At 45.8% G+C, this 20,526-nt stretch overlaps 1 protein-coding gene across 1 annotated transcript; it reads right to left on the reverse strand.

Moving 5' to 3' along the window:
• Window positions 1-457: 457 nt before the first annotated feature.
• On the reverse strand, window positions 458-10,827 carry DDX47 (DEAD-box helicase 47). The gene is made up of 12 exons (XM_084635821.1): window positions 10,506-10,827; window positions 9,415-9,508; window positions 7,687-7,875; window positions 6,922-6,993; window positions 6,217-6,335; window positions 5,230-5,301; window positions 4,641-4,757; window positions 4,342-4,488; window positions 3,888-4,025; window positions 2,216-2,286; window positions 1,863-1,992; window positions 458-1,758 (listed from the first exon to the last, which is right to left on the reverse strand). The coding sequence occupies exons 1-12, from the start codon at window positions 10,572-10,574 to the stop codon at window positions 1,630-1,632; spliced, it is 1,347 nt and encodes a 448-aa protein (XP_084491947.1). The 5' UTR covers window positions 10,575-10,827; the 3' UTR covers window positions 458-1,629.
• Between the last annotated feature and the right edge of the window lie 9,699 nt (window positions 10,828-20,526).

Genomic DNA, 20,526 nt, shown 5'->3' on the forward strand with positions numbered 1-20,526 from the left:
TGCATCAGATGACCACCACCTTAGGCCCATGTTTATATTATAGGCAATAGAGCTTGTCAACGATTTGACAGAAGTATTGCTGGAAAATGCTATTTAATGTAAACTGAAATTTTGCAGGAATATGTTTGAGCTTGATGAACTTTCACAAGAAAGTTAGAACACTTGCTTTTGATAAACACTTTTACCTTAACTAGCCCTGGCTTTTATATATTATATTTCATATTTAATGTTTTGACATTAACTGGTAATAAATCAGTTTTTCAGAATTTTTAAATTTCAAAATGTTGGCTTCTCCTTCCCATTCAGAACCCCCTCCGCCAAGCATCCGCATTTCTAGGGGAAGGGAAATTCTTGCTTCTGACCAGCTTGGACAGACACTTTATAAACCACCCAGACAGCAGAATTATTCAGTTGCCTGAGGAGGTGGCATGTTTTAGAAAGTAACTGAAGAGCACCCTTACAGGGCATATTAGCATTGGTTTACTACTCGTGGGAATTAGAACCAGACTGCTGGTGTACTGAAAAGGAAGTTGAAAACTTTCTTCCACTTTTCACAAAAAGATTCGCTTGCTTCTTATATAGTCTACTAAGCTCAGAAGCAATACACAAAAGAAGCACTATTGGGACAGAGAGGAAGAGCCAGAAATAGAACATCTGATAAGGATCCATTGCCATTCCTCCAGCATAAAGGGCTTCACTGCTTGACTGTGTAACATTGCCCCCTGGCGTTGGCTCTCAGGTACTACAGGAGTCAGTGGCTACTAGTGGGAGCACAGAAAGCCATATACTAAGTCTCTGCCCACAGCCACTGCCAGCCTCTCTCTATTTTCGTGGCATTTCTCCTCCAGTGGGAGTAGACTGTATGAAGTCACTGCAATGTCTGGAACATCAAACAGCTGCCACAGAAAGCATGGTGATAGCATATGCTGAGTTGACTTCACAGTAAGGGTGTGGGTGGAGATGTTGACCTACATGGGTTGGAAACCCCTTAAAACAGGTAACTTTGAAAGTTAGCAGAAGTGGCACAATAAGTTATAATACACGGAAAAGCAAACTGATTTGTGGTTAAGCAAAATATATTTGGAGTTTTTGCCCCAGCATGAGTGTCTCTGTTCAAGGCGAGAACCCCATCCTGGAGCGTCATATGCATACCCTGGAAAATGTAGGGTGCTTTCTCAGTTTTCTTCTTCCTTTCAATTGTCTTATAAAGAGGCACTCGCTGAGGTTTGGATGGTGAGTGATAATAGGCTGCAGCATGATTGGGGGGAAAAAAGTGTCCATAGGGCAACATTTCACATTTAACCCCTATAAAAATGGGCTTTGCCAGGAGACTGCTGCTTCCAGGTCCAGGGGACAGTCCAGCTGCAGATGACTCCCTCTTACAGCCCAGCATTAGAAGTGATACCAACCCTCAGTAGGATGATGGGTTCCAGCATACTACCAGGGTGCAGGTTCAGTCTATGACCAAAGACAGTGTTGGAACATCAAACATGATGGAAAAATCTCTTTCCAACTGGCCTGCCGTTTACAAGTGTAGTTCTGGAGGCTTCTGATTTGATGGAAATACTGTGTGGTAGGTACCGCTCCAGCCCATGTAAACTCAAAGGGCATAGACGTTTAAGTATCTGGCTAACGGGCTTTCCTCTTCTTCATTTTCCCACCAGCCACCTTGTTCCTGACACCTGTAGCTCCCTCTGTGTCATCATCATCGGCCTCATCCCGGGATCGCTTCTTTTTCTCTCCCTGCTCCCGCAACTCCTGAAAAAACAAAAACCCCACAAGGTGAGCAATCGCTCGAACTCTCCACATTCAGAGAGAAATTCAGGGCAATGGAGACAGATAAGGGATAAAGTGAAACATACCATACGAGCAAATCTCTGGGCTTCAGCCACACGCTCCGTTAGCATCATGACCTCCTCCTCCTGTGTGGGGAATACAGGTAGCTTCTTGCCAATGAGGTGCTCAATGCGCTGGAATAGTTCCACATCGTACCTGGTAAAATGAAAGCCCATACAGATCAGTCTTCCCAGGAATACTTTGGTTCCCTTTAGCCACAGCCTCTACCCAGAGCCAGCCAGACGTACATGGTTCCTATCAAAGCTCACCACACTGAACCCTGTCTGCTCCTCAGGGCAAAAAAAGATGCTTTCTACTCATGCAGGAGGACGACAGGTGCGTCTGGATGGAAGAGGCAGCACACCCTGATGTTACTTACTGAGTGACAAAGGTGATGGATTTGCCAGACCGCCCAGCTCGAGCTGTCCTCCCCACGCGGTGAATGTAATCCTGAAAGCAAATATCTCAGTCAGCAACAGGATGTGCTCTGCCCAATACTGAACTGAAAACAGTCCCTGGAAGCGTGCTCTGTGCCCAAGTATACTGAAGCCCCACAAGCAGCAGGGTAAATGGCTATGCAGGGAGGACTATGCATTTCCCTAGGACAAAACAGAAGCCATGAGGGAGGGGAGAAACAATGGTCAGAACTTATGCTCAAAGGAGTAGCATGTGTAGCTCCCTGAAAATTGAGGGGGACGGTGAAAGCAGCTCTCTAGTTTGTTCTCTGGTATTAACCCATCTCTGAATTATGGTATAGGCCTATAACAGTGCCCCTCTTCATTTTTTCTTTTTCTGACAGTCAGTCAACCACACTGCCAAATCTGCAGGACAAAATTAAATCATGATATAAATAAGGTGAACTATCAAGACATTTTTGGGTGCAATCTGTTGGATTGTGGAATGGTCTACGGGAAGTGGAAGTTCCATTGCTAAGGTAATTTAATACTAGACAAAAGCTCTGGAGAACATACAGTGGGAAACAGCCTTGAGTGGGCAAGACTAACTGGATCTGAAGTTTCCAAACTGATCTGAGGAACACTTGCTGGTTATATGGTACTAACTCATTTCCTCAACCGCAGTAAGGCAGATAAAGATACTTCAGCCACTTTTCTATACCTGCGCCATTGGCTTGTCACATGATTGCAAGAAATAAGAGGGGAAGAGATCTGAGACAGTGAATTGCAAGGGGAGGTGTCCACACATAACTATTAAGATATGGGCCACTTTTGAGAAATCCTGGACTAGATGACCTAATAGGTCTATTACCCCTAATCTACCCGTAGTCTTTTCATAATACTCTGAAACCTTTCATAATTTAAGATCTTCAAGAACAGGGACTATGTACATTTTATTTGTTTGCAGTGTCTAGTACACCACAATCATTACAGGAAACAATAGTCAGTTTTAATTTCTAGAATACTGAATATTGTTTACCTAATAGCAAGTCTTGAGCTATGTGTTAGTCTTAACAAGGGATGCCATCAATTTGAAAGGTCACATCTGACAATGCTATGCCTTCCAGAGAGAGACATCCTAAGATTTTAACAACTCTTCAGGTTTAGTAAAGTGTCTGTTTCAGTTTGATAAATTCCTACATTTTCACAGCACTCTAGTCTAGTCAGTTTCTCCCTTGCAAAGAGAATCATCATGAATACAGAAGAGAAAAACCCTAACACTAACTGACCAAAAAAAAAATTGCAACATATAGAAACTGGAATCATTTTAAATTGGACCGTTTCCCAAGATTAAAGTTTATATTTTCCCTTTAGCATGATGCAACAGAAACTGGAATTTATCCCCCTGGCCCTCTCCCCACGCACAGAGAAAGCATCCCAATTTATCATGCCCCTGCTCTGCAGTATACACCAATGTACTCAAAAAGCAACACCAAGTAAAAACATCACCACAGAAAAGAAATGGTACAGCTTCATCTAGACAAGTGAACTAAGAGCTCCAGTCAGCAGAGTAGAAAGTCTTCTGTAGCGAGCTTCGGTGATCAATCTTAAGCCTCAGATGATAGGAACCCTCCGTTATCAAGATGAGTATCTCACCTTGGAATGTGTGGGAATATCAAAGTTTATCACAACATCCACATGTGGGATGTCCAGACCTCTGCTTGCAACATCTGTAGCCAGCAGAATGGAACGGGCCTTGGCCTTGAACTTGTTCAGGGACCCCAGTCGCTTATTCTGTGGTAGTAGAAAGAAAAATAAAGAAACAAGTTTATAACTTGAAAGTTAAGGAATCAAACAGCAAGAGACTGAACCTACTCTTGTTAAACTATTGTTATCCTTCTGTATACAGAAAGATTAGGAGATTAAGCTTTCACCTGGGACAACTGATACTGGTACACTGGAATTTGGTGGCTGCATGAGCGTTAAATTAAGCTCTAGGGAGCCAGTCCTACACATGTTATGGTCTCTTTCCTCTCGGAGATGGTCACGACACTGTGACACATCCTTATCTCATATACACCTACACAGCAAGGGTGGGATAGGCTGCTACCTGACTCATCTGTCCATGGAGGGGTATGGCAGTGAAACCCAAGTTGCGGAGCAGGAGAGCTGTCCTTTGAGTGTTGTTGCAGGTACTGCAGAATATCATGAAGGAGTTCCCAGCCAGTTCATTCAGGATATAAACCAGGTAACTGTCCTGCAAGGATCAACGAACACGGCAGTGGTACAGACGACATGAGAGCAAAGGGCAACTTCAATCATAAGCCAGAGAAGGTGGGAAAGAGCAGGAGAGTAACTATGAAGGAGGAGCAAGAATGGCTTTGAGGATGGGGAGAGAAGAGGCATTACCTTGAATTTGGAGGGGATGAAAATATAATGCTGTTGCAGTTTTTCAACTGTCTGGTATTTGGAGGAAACAGCACATTTAACAGGGTCCTTCAGTGCAGCACGCTGGAGCTTTTGCACCTGAATGAAGAATCAAAATAAATCGGTATTAGCAAGATGCTAATCCTCCAGCAACATGGCTCTACGGCTAGGTCTACACTACGAGCTAGGAGCACGATTCCCCTGCTTGTGTACAGGTGCTAGCTCTCAAGACTGAGAGACCACGAACGGCAGGGCAGCCAGAGTAGCACCGGTAGTGGAGGCACGGCTGGGCCGTGCCAAGTATGTACCCACCAGTTTCAGGCAGATTTGTACTCGACACGGCTAAGCCATTCCTTCACTGCTACGCCACTGTTTATATTGGTGCTAGCTCAATGAGAGCTAGCACGAGGGAGCATACATACACGAGCAAGGGACTCGCATCCCTAACTCACAGTGTAGATGTAGCCTTAGGGAGGAGGAAAGGGGAGTAGAAACATCTATCAGATAATCCACTACCCCTTCCCCCACTTTCAGCACACACAGGCTGATCTGAGAAAAGTTATGCACTCACCTTCTTGGTCATGGTGGCAGAAAAGAGGAATGTCCTCCTGTCTCGGGGAATCACTTTTAGGATCTTATCCACCTGTAAAAGAAAGAGGGGAGGCAAAACCTGCTATTGAGGCACAGCAGAAGTCAAGACATGTGCCCCTTCAAGTGAGTGTTCCAAGCAGAGAATGCAGAGAACATATGAACACAGGGCCATATGCTAATCTGTCTGATATGGGAGGAGTGGCCGTCCCAATAAACCCCTTCCTTCTTTTAGGACAGCCATATAAAATGAAGCTTCATTGTGGGCTGGGACACCTAGACAGTCACCATGGACTCCAAAAGTCAATAGGCAGTATATCTGCAGGAGTGCATATATCAGCATTGTGCACCTAATAAGGAACAACAAGAGAAACATTTAGAGAAGAATCCAAAAGAATTTAACAGAGATTAGATCATTTCTAAAGTGTTTAAACCATTGTGTAGAATTTAAGAGCGAATTCTATGGGATGTTAAAAGTTCAATATTATTTACTATTAAGTTCTGTGGGATAGTTTAATAAAGCTACAGCAAGATCTTATTTTCTATTACAGCGGTTCTCAAACTTCATTGCACTGCGACCCCCTTCTGACAACAAAAATTACTACACAACCCCAGGAGGAGGGACCAAAGCCTGAACCTGCCCAAGCCCTGCCACCCCAGGGGGGCGGGAAGGCAAAGCTGAAGCCCAAGGGCTTCAGTCCTGGTTGGGGACCTGTAACCTGAGCCCTGCTGCCCCGGATAGTGGGGCTTGGGCACCAGCTTCAACCCCAGGCCCCAGCAAGTCTAATGCCAGCCATGGTGACCCCATTAAAATAGGGTGGTGACCCAGTTTGGGGCCTGACCCACAGTTTGAGAACCGCTGTTCTATTGAGTCTTATAGACATTTAGAATAGTTTCCTTAAGATTGTATTGATTTCATCTGTTAAATTCTACAGGACTTTTCCTTTAGGGCGGGTATCATAGTCCTCACCTCTGTCTCAAAATCCATGTTGAGGATCCGGTCAGCTTCATCCATAACCAGGTACTTAAGAGCTCGCAAGTTGAAACCTTTTGTGTTCTCCAGATGGTCAATCAGACGGCCAGGTGTTGCTATCAACAGACAATCAAAAAGAAAGGTAAAGGTGACAGCAATGGGAAAAATGCCCCAGAATGCAGTCCACATAAGGAGGGAAGAGCCACTGCAAGTGAGGAGGGCGGGACTCTGCTACAGAGTTGGCGTCTTTTGCTTAAGATTGTAAAGGCAGCCACAGCAATGGGGAGCTGTGCTGGGAACTGAAGGTGGCTTGGTGAGAAGCCAAAGCAGACTGATTTTCCCTGGAGGGAAGAGCTCCTGTATGCCAGAGCTATCTTAAAATGAGGACCACCAGACCAGGCCTTCCAAGGGAAAAAGTGGGCCAGATCAGAGGCATCCTGAGAAGAGCTCTAGACCATGGTGGTTGAGTTCCTAGGGGAGAATGGGAGACCAGTCGCAAGGCAACTTGGCTGGACAATTTTGAGATGAGCTTGCATTGCATCCACTGTTCCTTCTTCGAAGCCAAGAGGAACACACTGAGGTTACACTCATTGCTCCCTCCAGACACATACAGGCACTTCTGACAACCAACACCGCCATTCTGCATTCCTTAGGATGCCTGTGATCTTATTACAAGCATCACTCTACATGTGGATTTCTTACCAATTATAACATGGGGCTTCTTGGCTAAGGTCAGAGCCTGTGACATCATGTCAATTCCACCCACAATAACTGCTGTGGGGAAGAAGAAAGGCAGAGTGAGTCCCTCTGGAACAGAACCAGTACAAGCCACCACTATAACCAACCATCTACCTAGTCTGGTTTCTTCTCAAATCCACCCACAACTTATGTATAGGAATTAAAAGCCACTTATCTTAATAAGAATTCCCTTTAATTTCATTTTGGCATCCCTGACCAGTAACTGTCTTCCCTCAGATATCCTAATCCAGATTTCGAGTCCCCAGATCATTTACTGTCATGGACCGATGTTTTCCACGGTCACAAAGCTAGCTGCAAAATCCCCCCCCCCGTGCTACTAAGTTTAGCTGCAAATCTGTGCACTCATTCAGAGTTCCTAGCCCTTATGGTCGCAAACTAAACTTTAAAACATCAGTTTGAATATGGAACTGATGCAGGGAGTCTGCAAAGAAAGCCTGATGGGTGTGAACTCCCCTATCCAGTTCAGAGAAGACAGATTGCTCCACGCTCTTTCACACTGAAAGGTGATATACCACCACCACAAATACTACCCCCTCACCAATGTTCCTTTCCCAAACCCACTCCCATGCTCTATTCCTCTATCTCCCCTCATTCCATACTCTCTACTCCCTTCCTTACAGTTCAACAGCTTTCTTCTACTCCCTCAAATTTTCACACAGTAACATCCAAATACTGTACAATTCTGAGGCCCGTTAGAAGGCCACTCACCACTCTGGACACCAATGGAGGATCCAAGAGCTTCAAACTGCTCTGAGATCTGGAAGGCGAGCTCTCGGGTTGGTGTGAGGACAAGAGCAAAGAAGCGTTGGGGTGTTTCCAGCAGTGTCTGCAGGATGGGCAAAGCAAAGGCCCCTGTTTTTCCAGAGCCTGTCTCTGCCAGCCCAATGATATCCCGGCCTACAAGGGGAAAGGTGGAGGCAAAAGACTGTGATACTTGAGCCTAGAGAGAGAGAGGCCCTCCCAGCATCGTAAGAAAAGAGAACCCTATAATGAGATTTGAGAGACCTGTACCAGCAAGTACTCACAGGATTGAGAAAAGAAGGGGTGCAAGGACACAGCACCCGAACAGGGAGCCTCCACAGATCTTTGCAGCGTTTAAACATGGTTTTATTTCTATGCAACTGTTAACTTGAATGTCACAGTCCCTTTCATTTTCCCCACTAGGTTCCAAGCAGTATATAGCTTGTCTTAGAACGTCAGGTCGCAAACCCTCACTTTACATTTCACTAAATCCAGCCATTTTATACACCATTCCCCTCATATGTTTAAATATGTCTAAAAAATTCATCAGTCATGAAGTGACAAAGGTAAGGAAATCTGGTCCAATTTTAGACACGTTCCATGGCTTGGGAGCCTTGCTGTAGCAGTACCAACCTTGCTTTTGCCAAGATACCAGCTGTTCCGAGCCACATGTTAAAATAACAACAATCCTTGCCTTCAACAAGGAAAGTGCCTAAAGTGTAACTAATTTTAGGAGTACTAATACCTAAATGTGGCTTTTATTCAAATGCCCTGTCAATATGTAAGTAATAGGACAAGACAAACACTGAAAAAAAACCTCACGTTTTAAAACATGTTATTGAATTGTCTTCCTATCCCCAATAGTATTCACTTTATGAATATTCTAGTGAATGAGTTTAGTGACAGGAATGTTAGCTAAAAACATAATTGAAATCAGCAGTTACAGGATGTTCACAGAAAGCCATTTTAAATGAGCAATTATTCACTCTGGAAAGTCTGATTCTAAGATACACCTTCTTTTAAGCAGAGAGCAGAAATGTACCATGCATCTATTAGGGATGTAAAAGGTTAACCAACCATAACCGTTAACCCCTAACCTGCGCCAGGCCAGCAGGAGGGACCTTGGTTAATCAGTTACACAATATAATTTTAATCGTTTAACTGGTTAACTTTTTAAATGATATTTACATCCCTAGCATCTATGTGACTAATCAAAACAGCTGAAATATCAAATATTCACTACAAACTGTTAATGAAGTTGCTACAGAGCAAGATTTATTTACTGGCATTAACTGGAAAACAGTTTTGAGAAAATCATGATATGCACTAATATTTTGCAAAGAGGAAAAACAAAATTTGCTGAATTATGTGCTATGAATTTTTCATCCAGCTCCATTAAACAGCATGTTTACCCAATGCCATATTTTAACAGTGCACTTCAAAGGTAAACGGCAATACAGGGAGTGAGGAATACTGTATCCATCTAGTATCGCAGGGGAGTTTAGGGAGATAGACTGTCAGATCTGAACTAGAATCTGGACAGGATACAGAGTAAACATTCATACTCCTGTGGAGAGTGAAGAATTGTCTTCAATCATTTCAAGAATTAGAGAACCCTACAAGATTCACCCATATTAAGTCTACACCCTTCTTTCCACACCTGTTCGTGGAAACAGACAAGCAGACTCTGCTCACCTTGGAGAGCCACAGGAATAGCCTCAACTTGAATTTTAGTTGGTGTCTTCCATCCCAACTGGTCACAAGTTTCACATAGTACATCTGTTACTCCCTGAGAGTGAAAGAAAAAAGGGGACAAACATCAACAAATGGCCAACTACCACCAAGCCAGCCAATCAAATGAAGCTAAGTCCCTCCTAGCCAGACTCCAACCCACTCAACCCCTGGACACTCAATGCTGCAGCCACAAACTGTGGGGATCGCTTTTAAGGAAATCCCTCAACTTTAAAAAAAAAGAAGTCACAAATCTGCCTGAAAAAACACATTTTTTTTCCAATTCATGCATTTCACAGCACTTTGTATACAACCAGTTGCATTTCCCCATGTCTTCCCTGTTACTTGGCTGTTTTTTTTCCTTCATGTAGAAACAGGGCAGAGAAAAACATTTAAGAACAGAATAAACTGAGTTTAAAAGAGAAAAGTTACCTGGGAGCAGAGAGCTAGGATAGGTATAGCATCTTCATCTACTTTAATAGCCATATTTTATGTTAATAGCATCTCTTTAGCTCTCCTATCAAGGGTAATTGAAGCCCCAAATGAAAGCTGGACACTTTGCCAGTTAATACCCCCCCCACTCCCTTCCAGGATACCCCTGACACAGAGAGGCAAACAGTGCCAGCACAACAGGAGGCCTGTGTGTTCAGGTCCCACAGCAAGTGCTGGCACCAGGTCTCCTTTAAACGCCCCAAGATTAAGCAGTAAGCAGCAAGACTCAGCAGGCGGGGAAGGGCAGAGGGTGGCACCAGCCACGCAGAACAGGAGGGCTCGCTTTGGTGCTTGGCCCCGAGGCCGCCCTCCCACCTGAGCACCGCAGAGTCTGCAGCGTGCGTCTCCTCCCCGCGCGCGGCGAGCCGGGGCCGGGCTGCGCGGTCCTTCCCGCCCCACAGATGGGGAAGGGAGACAGAGGGACGCGCCCCAGGGAGCCGGGAGCAGAGCAGGGAACTGAACCCAGGTCCCAAGTCCCGGGGTCCAGAGCAGGGCGGACCCGGGCAGGAGACGCCGAGCCCAGGGGAGAAGGGTGCGGGGAGCTCGGTCTCTGTTTCTCTCACCAGGTCCTTGAAGCTCCGCAGCTCTTCCACCGCCTCCTCCGGCGCCCCGTGCGCCGCATCCGCCGCCATCTTGGGCTTCACCTTTGACCCCCCCCCCCCACCGCGGGGAGCGCCGGGACATGCGGTTTCCCGAGAGGCGGCACTTCCCAATGACGTCACATACGGTCTCCTGGGCGGTGGAGGAAAAATCCGTCTCGAGGCACGGCCACTCGGACGCGGAGCATTGTGCGGCTAGTTGTCCCCACGCAGTGGGCCTCCAGCCAATCAGAGAGCGCAATGGGGTGGGGCGCGCTGCGGACGGAGCACGTGAGCCGCGTTCCCGCCTGGCTCTCGAGCGGTGCGTGTGATGATAATATGACGGCGGGGGGGCGGGGCGCTCTGGGAGCCAGTGTGGCCGCGGCGCCCTGCGCGTGTGCCGGGTGTGACCGTGTGCGCGTGCGCGGGGGGAGGGCGTTACGTGTGGCGGTGAGTGTGTGTAGGGCGCAGTCGCGGGGGCGGGGGTTACATGGGGCTCCCGCCGAGGGTCAAGCGCCGCTGGGGCGGGCGCTGGTTTTGTGAGGGGCAACTCTGTCCCCCCAGGCGGAGCTGACCTCCGGCGTCTGCCTCGGGGTGTGACCTCGCCGGCCTGGTCCGCTCTGCTCCCGCCGCGCTCGCTCCTGCTGGGGGCTTTGTGGCCCAGCCGGGGGCAGGGGCTCCGGGGAGGGTGTGACTGCCCGGGCGGGGCAACAGGGTGCGAGCGCGAGGGTCGCCCGAGCATCTCTATCAAGTTGCCCATAAAGTAGGCGAGAAAGGAAGCGGAGAGCTCAGCGGCGTCTCATTTTGGTGCTATCGGTGAATTGTGCTTGGCAGATTCCACCGTCCCCACCGATCCGTGGTGTTGTCAGAAGGCCAGAGGGGAAGAGCAAATCAGGACTCCTCCCCCTTCCCTCCAGAGCAGCCGGAGCTTGCTGTGCTCTGGTGGTGGGTTGGGGTGAAAGGAGGAGAGAGAACAGGGAGAAGACAGAAATACCAGGGAGGTGCTGAGGAAGACTCTTAATAGAGGCTCGAATTACATGTATATCCCAAATAATTAAAAAAAAAAAAAAAAAAAAGGACCAAAAAGTGCCAGGATGGCTGAACAACAGAGTAATAGAGGCAGTTTGTTGCAAAAAGGCATCCTTTAATAATGGGAAGTCAAATCTTTAGGAGCATAAAATTGGGTACATTAAGTATCAAAGTGTAAGGCAGGCCAATTCAGAATGTGAAGAGCAGCTATCTCAGGACACAAAAACTAAGAGCAGCATTTTTGTAAGTACAGCAGAAACAGGAAGCCTGCCAAAAATCAGTTTAAAATAATTATTCTCAAATGAAATAGACTATAAGCAACAAAGGAAAATAAATATGTTATAGAATTCTATAACAGATTTGAAAGTAGCTATACTTGAACAAAAAGAAAAGGAGTACTTGTGGCACCTTAGAGACTAACCAATTTATTTGAGCATGAGCTTTCGTGAGCTACAGCTCACTTCATCGGATGCATACCGTGGAAGTGAGCTGTAGCTCACGAAAGCTCATGCTCAAATAAATTGGTTAGTCTCTAAGGTGCCACAAGTACTCCTTTTCTTTTTGCGAATACAGACTAACACAGCTGTTACTCTGAAACTTGAACAAAAATACGTCAGAAACAGACTTCAAAGAGAAACAGTAAAAATAAAATTAATTTGCAAATTTAACACCATTAATTTGGGCTTGAATAGGGACTGGGAGTGGCTGGCTTATTACAAAAGCAGTTTTGCCTCTCCTGGAATTAACACCTCATCTATTATTGAGAGTGGACTACATCCACCCTGATCGAATTGGCCCTGTCAGCACTGGTTCTCCACTTGTGAGGTAACTCCCTTCTCTTCATGTGCCAGTATATTTATGTCTGCATCTGTAATTTTCACTCCATGCATCTGAAGAAGTGGGGTTTTTACCCATGAAAGTTTATGCTCAAATAAATCTGTTAGTCTTTAAGGTGCCAAAGGAAAATAAAACATTCATAACTCATTTATTGGCATGAAGGGAAAAATAAAATCTTTGTTCATGGCATCTCTATTGAATATATTAAAATCCATGACAATATTCCATACAAATATAGGTGGGGAAAAAAGCCCCCAATTAATGTTTAGGGTTTATATTAATGAAAATTATGTTTAGTGAGATCATATTCTTCAGTTGCTACCACTGCCTGATCATTGAAGATAAAGTAAGATAATCATAATAACAAAACAACCCGCAGAGGCTCATCATAGTCCAGAAAGATCTACTTCTTGTAGTTGTAAATTACATGGAGTTTAGCAGGGTAAAATATAGCTATGGTATCTCTAGTGTAAATGTACTTAAGTCTTCTTTCAGAGATTGAAACCTCATGCTTCTCACTTGTTTCAATGGAAACATCAGGGAAATAAAAAGTCTACGACCTTGATAAACAGTTTTCTTTCCCGGAGAAGAATAGAAAACAATATCATTTTACATATTATTTCCTTTGCAGTAGCTTCATGTCATATGATAATGCAAGAGGGAGATAAGCAAAATGGCTTTTGTCTAGTTAATGCAGGCTCAATGCTTTCTCCAGTTAGTTCTTCAAATAACATTGGTAAAACTGCTAGAGATTCTCTCTGTCCCCTCTTAGGGTATGTCTACACTACGAAATTAGGTCGAATTTATAGAAGTCGGTTTTTTAGAAATCGTTTTTATATATTCAAGTGTGTGTCCCCCCACAGAAAATGCTCTAAGTGCATTAACTTGGCGGAGTGCTTCCACAGTACCGAGGCAAGCGTCGACTTCCGGAGTGTTGCACTGTGGGTAGCTATCCTACCGTTCCCGCAGTCTCCGCTGCCCATTGGAATTCTGGGTTGAGATCCCAATGCCTGATGGGGCTAAAACATTGTCACGGGTGGTTCTGGGTACATATCGTCAGGCCCCCGTTCCCTCCCTCCCTCTGTGAAAGCAGCAGCAGACAATCGTTTTGCGCCTTTTTTCTTGAGTTACCTGTGCAGACGCCATACCGCAGCAAGCATGGAGCCCGCTCAGGGACCCGTCACCGTATGTCTCCTGGGTGCTGGCAGATGTGGAACTGCATTGCTACACAGCAGCAGCAACCCCTTGCCTTGTGGCAGTAGACGGTGCAATAGGACTGGTAGCCGTCATCGTCATGTCCGAGGTGCTCCTGGCCACGTCGGCCAGGAGCGCCTGGGCAGACATGGGTGCAGGGACTACATTAGAAGTGACTTGACCAGGTCATTCTCTTTAGTCCTGCAGTCAGTCCTATTGAACCATCTTATGGTGAGCAGGCAGGCGATACGGATTGCTAGCAGTACTATTGTACCATCTTCTGCCGGGCAGGCAAGAGATGAGGATGGCTTGCAGTCCTTCTGCACTGTCTGCTGCCAGCCAAAGATGTAAAAGATAGATGGAGTGGATCAAAACAGGAAATAGACCAGATTTGTTTTGTACTCATTTGCCTCCCCAGCCCCCCCGTCTAGGGGACTCATTCCTCTAGGTCACACTGCAGTCACTCACAGAGAAGGTGCAGCGAGGCAAATCTAGCCATGTATCAATCAGAGGCCAGACCAACCTGCTTGTTCCAGTAAGAACAATTACTTAGGTGCACCATTTCTTATTGGAACCCTCCGTGAAGTCCTGCCTGAAATACTCCTTGATGTAAAGCCACCCCCTTTGTTGATTTTAATTCCCTGTAAGCCAACCCTGTAAACCATGTCGTCAGTCGCCCCTCCCTCCGTCAGAGCAACAGCAGACAATCGTTCCGCGCCTTTTTTCTGTGCGGACGCCATACCAAGGCAAGCATGGAGGCCGCTCAGCTGACTTTGGCAATTAGGAGCACATTAAACACCACACGCATTATCCAGCAGTATATGCAGCACCAGAACCTGGCAGAGCAATACCGGGCGAGGAGGCGAAGTCAGCGTGGTCACGTGAGTGATCAGGACATGGACACAGATTTCTCTGAAAGCATGGGCCCTGACAATGCATGCATCATGGTGCTAATGGGTCAGGTTCATGCGGTGGAACGCCGATTCTGGGCTCGGGAAACAAGCACAGATTGGTGGAACCGCATAGTGTTGCAGGTCTGGGACAATTCCCAGTGGCTGCAAAACTTTCGCATACGTAAGGGCACTTTCATGGAACTTTGTGACTTGCTTTCTCCTGCCCTGAAGCGCATGAATACCAAGATGAGAGCAGCCCTCACAGTTGAGAAGTGAGTGGCAATAGCCCTGTGGAAGCTTGCAACGCCAGACAGCTACCGGTCAATTGGGAATCAATTTGGAGTGGGCAAATCTACTGTTGGGGCTCCTGGGATGCAAGTAGCCCACGCAATCAATGATCTGCTGATATCAAGTTTAGTGACCCTGGGAAATGTGCAGGTCATAGTGGATGGCTTTGCTGCAATGGGATTCCCTAACTGTGGTGGGGCCATAGACGGAACCCATATCCCTATCTTGGCAGCAGAGCACCAAGGCAGCGAGTACATAAACCGCAAGGGGTACTTTTCAGTAGTGCTGCAAGCTCTGGTGGATCACAAGGGATGTTTCACCAACATCAACGTGGGATGGCCAGGAAAGATACATGACGCTCGCATCTTCAGGAACTCTGGTCTGTTTCAAAAGCTGCAGGAAGGGTCTTTATTCTCAGACCAGAAAATAACTGTTGGGGATGTTGAAATGTCTATAGTTATCCTTGGGGACCCAGCCTACCCCTTAATGCCATGGCTCATGAAGCCGTACACAGGCAGCCTGGACAGTAGTCAGGAGCTGTTCAACTACAGGCTGAGCAAGTGCAGAATGGTGGTAGAATGTGCATTTGGACGTTTAAAGGCGCGCTGGCGCAGTTTACTGACTCGCTTAGACCTCAGCAAAACCAGTATTCCCACTGTTATAACTGCTTGCTGTGTGCTCCACAATATCTGTGAGAGTAAGGGGGAGACGTTTATGGTGGGGTGGGAGGTTGAGGCAAATCTCCTGGCTGCTGGTTACGCGCAGCCAGACACCAGGGCGGTTAGAAGAGCACAGGAGGGCGCGGTATGCATCAGAGAAGCTTTGAAAACCAGTTTCATGACTGGCCAGGCTACGGTGTGAAAGTTCTTTGTTTCTCCTTGATGAAACCCCCCGCCCCTTGGTTCACTCTGCTTCCCTGTAAGCTAATCACCCTCCCCTCTTCCCTTCGATCACCGCTTGCAGTGGCAATAAAGTCATTGTTGCTTCACATTCATGCATTCTTTATTCATTCATCACACAAATAGGGGGATGACTACCAAGGTAGCCCAGGAGGGGTGGTGGAGGAGGGAAGGAAAATGCCACACAGCACTTTAAAAGTTTACAACTTTAAAATTTATTGAATGCCAGCCTTCTGGTTTTTGGGCAATCCTCTGTGGTGGAGTGGCTGGTTGGCCGGAGCCCCCCCCCACCGCGTTCTTGGGCGTTTGGGTGTGGAGGCTATGGAACTTGGGGAGGAGGGCGGTTGGCTACAGAGGGGCAGCAGTGGCAGTCTGTGCTCCAGCTGCCTTTGCTGCAGCTCAACCATACACTGGAGCATATTGGTTTGATCCTCCAACAGCCTCAGCATTGAATCCTGCCTCCTCTCATCACGCTGCCACCACATTTGAGCTTCAGCCCTGTCTTCAGCCTGCCACTTACTCTCTTCAGCCCGCCACCTCTCCTCCCGGTCATTTTGTGCTTTCCTGCACTCTGACATTATTTGCCCCCACACATTCGTCTGTGCTCTGTCAGTGTGGGAGGACAGCATGAGTTCAGAGAACATTTCATCACGAGTGCAGTTTTTTTTCTTTCTAATCTTCACTAGCCTCTGGGAAGGAGAAGATCCTGTGATCATTGAAACACATGCAGCTGGTGGAGAAAAAAAAAAGGGACAGCGGTATTTAAAAAGACACATTTTATAAAACAATGGTTACACTCTTTCAGGGTAAACCTTGCTGTTAACATTACATACATAGCACATGTGCTTTCGTTACAAGGTCGCATTTTGCCTCCCCCCACCGCATGGCTACCCCCTCAACCCTCCCCGTGACTAAGAGCAGGGAACATTTCTGTTCAGCCACAGGCAAACAGCCCAGCAGGAACGGGCACCTCTGAGTGTCCCTGAAGAAAAGCAGCCTATTTCAACCAGGTGACCATGTCCGATATCTCACTCTCCTAAGGATAACACAGAGAGTTAAAGAATGGATGTTGTTTGAACTCCAGCAAACATACACTGCAATGCTTTGTTGTACAATGATTCCCGAGTACGTGCTACTGGCCTGGAGTGGTAAAGTGTCCTACCATGGAGGACGCAATAACGCTGCCTTCCTCAGAAACCTTTTGCAAAGGTTTTGGGAGTACATCCAGGAGAGCTGCGAATGCTAGAGCAAATAAATCCTTTCACATGCTTGCTTTTAAACCATGTATAGCATTTTAAAAGGTACACTCACCGGTGGTCCCTTTTCCGCCTGCCGGGTCCAGGAGGCAGCCTTGGTTGGGTTCGGAGGGTACTGGCTCCAGGCCCAGGGTGAGAAACAGTTCCTGGCTGTCGGAAAAACTGCTTTCTCCGCTTGCTTGCTGTGAGCTATCTACAACCTCCTCCTCCTCATCATCTTCTTCGTCCCTAAACCCTGCTTCCGTGTTGTCTCCATCTCCATTGAAGGAGTCAAACAACACGGCTGGGGTAGTGGTGGCTGAACCCCCTAAAATGGCATGCAGCTCATCATAGTAGCGGCATGTTTGGGGCTCTGACCCAGAGCGGCCATTTGCCTCTCTGGTTTTCTGGTAGGCTTGCCTCAGCTCCTTAAGTTTCACGCAGCACTGCTTTGGGTCCCTGTTATGGCCTCTGTCCTTTATGCCCTGGGAGATTTTGACAAAGGTTTTGGCAATTCGAAAACTGGAACGGAGTTCTGATAGCACGGATTCCTCTCCCCATACAGCGATCAGATCCCATACCTCCCGTTCAGTCCAGGCTGGAGCTCTTTTGCGATTCTGGGACTCCATCATGGTCACCTCTGCTGATGAACTCTGCATGGTCACCTGCAGCTTGCCACGCTGGCCAAACAGGAAATGAGATGCAAAAGTTTGCGGTTTTTTTCCTGTCTACCTGGCCAGTGCATCTGAGTTGAGAGTGCTGTCCAGAGTGGTCACAATGGAGCACTCTGGGATAGCTCCCGGAGGCCAATACCGTCGAATTTTGTCCACAGTACCCCAAATTCGACCCGGCAAGGCCGATTTCAGCGCTAATCCACTAGTCAGGGGTGGAGTAAGGTAATCGATTTTAAGCGCCCTTTAAGTCGAAATAAAGGGCTTCATCATGTGGACGGGTGCAGGTTTACATCCATTTAACGCTGCTAAATTTGACCTAAAGTCCTAGTGTAGACCAGGGCTTAAAGATCCAAGACATGCAGGTTGGAGGCCTGGGATCAATTTTCTAGGATGTCAAGCTTGGGATGTAAAACCAAGTTTCTAAATCAGAGTACCCGATAAAACCTTGAGCTCTTACTGTCAAATTTAATTAGAACTTTATTTAACAATATCAGATTGCATATTTTCTGTATTTTCAAAGTTTTGAATCTTATGAAGTATGGTCTAATTTTTAATGAATTGGTGAGGAGTATTTTTTCCTTTCCAGATGTAGTGGAACCCAAATCTACAGAAAGGCTGGACAGGATGGGGCCTTACAGTATTTGCATGTGCATTTTGAGCCCTTTGAATTGGGTTTTCATAGAAACTGTTACTCAACATTAAGTATGGTGTGGCTGTGACATAGCACTGTAATACATTATTCAGGTTTAGAATTCTGTTGCCTTAGCTTCTTGGTTGACTTGTGATTTTTGGACCTGTAATGTGAAAAGAAGCAAAAGAACCTGAAAAAGAAAATCAGATAAGACAGTCACTATCTATCTATAGCTCTATAAATGATGAAATAATCACAAAAGAGAAAAACTTTTCCCCAAAAGCTAATGCTTTGGAAGCTTGATCTCTATATGTGGGAATGAAGAGGCTGCATTCATAGCAAACTACATTATTTAATTACTATGATGGTTCTCAGGATACCCAGGACTGTGAGTCACCTTGTTACCCTCCTGCCTCCAGCAAGTAGGAGAAGTGCTGGTGCTTAACTAGGTGTCAGCTGCTTCCTGACACCACCAGCCTGTTAGCAACCCAAACCCCTTATTTTACCTTGCAATTTAACAAGAGATGCCCCCAGTCCTGAGCCCCTTTGAAGCCTTTCCCCTGTTGTATCCAGCCCCTTATCCACTGATCACACACACAAATACCATGTCTTCTGCCCCCCAAAGGGGACCATGCACACACCAGCTTGTATGTTTCAACTCAGGGTCAGCTCCTTGCTTAATATCACAGCACTAAGATATATTTATAGAATCATAACTGGAAGGGACCTTGATAGGTCATCTATTCCAGTCCCCTACACTGAGGCAGGACTAAGTATTATCTAGATCATCCCTGATAACTGTAAGTTTAACCTGTTCTTAAAAACCTCCAATGATGTAGATTCTACAACCTTCCTAGATAATTGGTTCCAGGGCTTAACTACCCTGACAGGAAGTTTTTCCTAACGTCTAACCTAAATCTCCCTTTTGCAATGTAAGCCCATTACTTCTTGTCCTGCCCTCAGTGGTTAAGGAGAACAATTTGTCCACTCCTCTTATAACAATGTTTTATGTACCTGAAGACTATTGTTATGTCTCCCCTCAATCTTCTCTTCTCCAAACTAAACAAACCCAGTTTTTTCAATCTTTTCTTCTAGGTCATGTTTTCTAGACTTTTAATTATTTTAGTTACCCTCCTCTGGACTTTCTCCAATTTGTCCACATCTTTCCCAAAGTATTATGCCCAGAACTGGACACAATACTGTTGAGGCCTTATTAGCATTGAGTGGAGTGGGAGAATTACTTCTCCTGTCTTGCTTACAACACTCCTGCTAGTACATCCCAGAATGTTTGATTCCTTTGCAACAGTGTTACACTGTTGACTCATTTATTTTGTGATCCACTAAAACCCTCAGATCCTTTTCTGAAGTACTCCTTCCTAGGCAGTCATTTCCCATTTTGTATTTGTGCAATTGATTATTCCTTTCTGAGTTATAATGAAAACAATAATAAGTTGATTATCAAAGATTCAAGAGATAATGAATAAGGATCATGGAAACAAAAGGCTACACATAAAACCATAACATGCTTTTTGATACTAAACTTAACAGGCTAACCTTCTAGCTAAAGACCTCTTTTCTCTCCCAAAGTCTTTCTACAGCATTTCTAACTCAGGCCGGTTGAGTTTGCACCATGCCCATTTATTTCCTAAGTGCAGGATAAGAGGACGTCTTCTTTGCCTTCTACTTCTATCTCCAAAAGTCATTGTCTGTACTCAGAGACAGTATAACTCCCTGGGGTTTGTTTTTCCTGTGTGTTGCTGCCCTGTTGATTTCATATCTCTCTATTGACTTTGTATGTAAATGATGCCCACTGTTTTACCTTACAAAGCTTAATTTACACCTCAACAAACACAGGTGAATAAACATCATTTGTTTGACAAAAAACCTGTTTGTCAAGTCTGCCTTAATACAGACTTTAAAACATGTTTTCATCATATAAACATAACTCCTTATACAGTGTATGTACATACATTTCACAATGCTGTTAATAACTGATGTGGCTCCAGCTTTCATTTAAGACCTCCCATGACATTCTTTGGTGAACCAGAATATAAATACCATAATCAGGACAGTCCAGTAAACCTCCTTGCCAATTAGCATTAAGAGTTTCTTGGGTCAAAATTGCATAAAAAAATTCAAATTTCTCAAAGAGAACAAAATTGTCTATAACAGCAGATCTCCCAGGCCAGGCTGTGGAGCACTGATGTTCAGCTGAGTGGTATCTCGTGGTCTGCAGAAAACTGGCTGCCTTTGTGGAGATACCTCTTTTCCTTGTTTCCATGTGTTAAATCACACAAAGAGAGCTAAACTTTAGAGCTGGTTGAAA

Source organism: Lepidochelys olivacea (genome assembly GCF_965140295.1).
Source record: "Lepidochelys olivacea isolate rLepOli2 genome assembly, chromosome: 1".
In the NCBI taxonomy this organism is placed as follows: domain Eukaryota; kingdom Metazoa; phylum Chordata; order Testudines; family Cheloniidae; genus Lepidochelys; species Lepidochelys olivacea.